Raw genomic sequence first — 3,400 nt, forward strand, 5'->3', positions numbered from 1 at the left:
GGCTACAAATGTCCAGCTCGGGATCCTTAAAATTCTGGTTTATTAGGTGGATTGAAACACTGTAATGAAGTTAAATCATAAACCTTGGGGCTGGTTCCCCCCCCCCCAACACACACACACATGCACACACATAGTAGTGACCTACAAGAGTCAGGTATACCTATCCCACAGGCGCTGGAGTCTGCCGTCGATGGCCAGTTGAGGCTTCTTTCAGTGTGGTGTTATCCTCCAGAAGGGGGTCGCTGGCTGGTCCTTCTGGCTGGACAGGTCAGGTATTGGTCAAGTTGGAGATCAAGAGGGCACTGCTGAGGGTCGCTTTTCACTGCTTTTTATCTGTCTTTGGCAGACTTTGGTGACTCCCCAGTTTTCAGGTTTGCCCAATCCAGGGGTCGTTGACCCTCGTGGGACTTCCCCCTCGGTGGTTACTGGATGGCATCTGTCAGCCCCAGGGGTCATCTGCATGTACGTGCAGGTTTGGGACTATGTTGATGAATTTTGAATAGGTCTCTGGGAGCGGTTGATCTGGAGATATTCAGCCCAAAAGTTGGCCCCCAGCATTGATTAATTCAGGCCAGGGCTTCTAGCCCTTGAACAGTGACATTTAGAGATTTCCCGGTTGCTACATTGTCTTCTATTGATTTCTTCCATTGGTTGATCTGCAGTTTTCCTAGGTGTTAATTGCTGCCTGCTACTGTGTTTAGCATTCAATCACTGATTCACTTGCTCTTTCAGGGGCCAGCCTGATACAGGGAAGGGCAGTTTGATTCCTGCCTTTGTTAACATTGTTACAATGTGTAGCTTACTTATGAAACTAAACACATTTAGTTGAAAGTTGAAAGGTGAGGAGTGTAAAATATAAGCTACAAAAGTAATGCCATGGCACACAAATAGATAAAAATACCAAAATACAAGGGGAGATACAAAATGCAAACACACAAATTTTAAAACACAATTCCTTATCTTAAAGTGAAAGAAAGAGGAATGAAGAAAAGGTAGAAGAGCAAAAACATATCCAAGGAGGGGAGAGCAACTTCAGGCAAGAGGAAAAGGGGGGTTTCTGCTACACTAGTACCACATAATCATAAACAGCATTTTGAGAGTCAGCATCACTGACCACTTAAGCATTGCTCTGCTTGCTTAGGAATTATGGGAATTACTAACTTGTTTTGAGGTGGCTATGATAGGGCTACAATGAAAATCAACTATACCTACTAAGTCACCATATGTGCATGCTACCTGCTCAAAGCATTTAATTTGCCAGTTTTTGTAGAGTGACCAAGGCATGCCAAGACACACTGTCAGGGTATCAGTCTTGGAGGAGATCATGAAAATAGCACTGGACAAACCAAGTGCAAACACAGACAGCTGAGCTTAACTCTGTAATATAAACCTCTTCTGGCTGATCACTCTCTTCAGGGCTTGCTTCATGCCCTTATTCCTCAGACTGTAGATCATGGGGTTCAACATGGGAGTGACAACACCATACAACATAGAAACAATGCGATCCCGATTTGGAGAGTAGCTGGAAGATGGCTTTATATAGGTAAAAATGCTGGTCCCATAGAAAAGGCACACCACAGTCAGGTGGGCAGCACAGGTGGAGAAAGCTTTCTGTCGGCCCTCAGGTGAGCGCATGTGCACGATGGCCCAGATAATATAGATGTAAGAGATCAGGGTGATAACAAAGGCACTGCCTCCCCCAACCCCAGTCACAATCATGTGTATCGTTTCACTTGCATAGGTGGATGAGCAGGAGAGGGCTTGCACTGGAGGGATGTCACAGTAATATTGATTGACTTCATTTGGTCCACAGAAGGAAAGCGTAAAGGTGAATGATGTGTGCAGTAGGGAATTGAAAAATCCTGCGATCCAGGTGCCAAATGCCAGCTGACCACACACCCTCCTATTCATGATATTTGTGTATTTCAGCGGATGGCATATGGCAACGTAGCGGTCGTAGGCCATAACTGACAGAAGGAAGACCTCTGTACTCACCAGATCAATGAGAAAGAACAGCTGCACCATGCAGCCAGTAAAAGAAATATTTTTGTTCTCTGACAGGAGAACATTCAGCATCTTTGGCACTGTGATCGTGGGGGACAAGATATCCAGCAAGGACAAGTGGCTGAGGAAATAATACATGGGATTGTGCAGGCAGATGTCTGTTTGTATGGCAATGAGGATGGTGATATTGCCTGCCAAGGTGGCCAAATAGATGATCAAAAACATCACAAAAAGGAAATAACGCACTTCTGGAAGGTCAGAAAGCCCCACGAGAATGAATTCATTTACTATTGTAATGTTGGCTTCCTTCATCTGTCCTTTGCCAATGGGATTTTACTATAGCAACTTACATGAAAGAAAGAAGCAAATGGACATACGTCAAGATAGAATATCTGCCTAAGCAATTTTCATCAAGTTTACAGAATGGAAATTCCTTGATCAAAATAAAACATTGTTCCTGCTTACTGTAAAACACAAGTTAAATTTTCAGTGATCCCAGTGATAACCTCATGCAGTTTACCAGTATTGTATATTTGTTTATTGAGTTTAGTTGATATATATATATATATATATATATATATATATATATTTAGCTCAACATCTACGGGTAGAAATAATATAACAGCTGTGTTTCCTTGTTTTCAATTACATTAAAATATTAAGTATACACCTTTTTATTCTTGGCTGACCTTCATAACATTCTGGTAGGGTAACAGCTCCTGTATGACAGGGGAAAAAACATAAATAGAGGGTCAGGTACACTGTACTATAATAAATAGCTAATTCTTAATACCCAGTTAGATTATGGTCTCAGGAAACTGAGGCAAAGAACATAGAAATCACCATACTAGATGAGACCCATGATCTACCATATCCAATCTAGTCCAGCTATTTTGATGTCCAAAAATCAAAGCCAGCCACTTAAGAGAAGGTTCAGTAAATGCTGAAGGCAGTTTTAAAATTTATTTTTTTAGGAATATTATAGACTGAATCCCTTGTTAATTTATGATCTTAAGGGAAAGGGACAAAATTATCTTTCTCCTTTAGGTATATGAGTGTTTCATAAGTGCAACTTTTTGTACTTAACACTGTTACCTGTCAGCTCTGTGTTCTTGGGGAACCCTGGCGCAGTACCCAGCCTGACTCATGAAGGACTCCCAAGCCTCCCCCCCTCCCCCCCAACACCTCTGCCTGAACTTTAATTTGATTAAAGGAAGGACTTACAAAAGGCAATGAAAATGCAGTGGCAGACACTCCTAAACCCCTCTGGACAAGGGTGATAGGAGTAAGGCAACTCCCTTAGTCTCATTTACATCGAAGATGGGACAGGGATGCACTTCCATTAGCATTCAGAGTGGAGAACAGAGATTCCAAGGCAAGGACCACACTGAAATCT

The 3,400-nt window shown here is 42.4% G+C and overlaps 1 protein-coding gene across 1 annotated transcript; it reads right to left on the reverse strand.

Moving 5' to 3' along the window:
- Window positions 1-1,371: 1,371 nt before the first annotated feature.
- LOC102381597 (olfactory receptor 5V1-like) lies at window positions 1,372-2,316 on the reverse strand. Its single transcript, XM_006036065.1, has one exon. It carries the CDS (start codon window positions 2,314-2,316, stop codon window positions 1,372-1,374), a length of 945 nt encoding a protein of 314 aa, XP_006036127.1.
- Window positions 2,317-3,400: the final 1,084 nt, after the last annotated feature.

The sequence above is a fragment of the Alligator sinensis genome, unplaced genomic scaffold (genome assembly GCF_000455745.1).
Source record: "Alligator sinensis unplaced genomic scaffold, ASM45574v1 scaffold287_1, whole genome shotgun sequence".
NCBI classification, from domain to species: Eukaryota; Metazoa; Chordata; order Crocodylia; family Alligatoridae; genus Alligator; species Alligator sinensis.

Coding starts and splice junctions, on each gene's coding strand:
- LOC102381597 (XM_006036065.1), bottom strand. CDS start 2,316: ATGAAGGAAGCCAACATTACAATAGTAAATGAATTCATTCTCGTGGGG.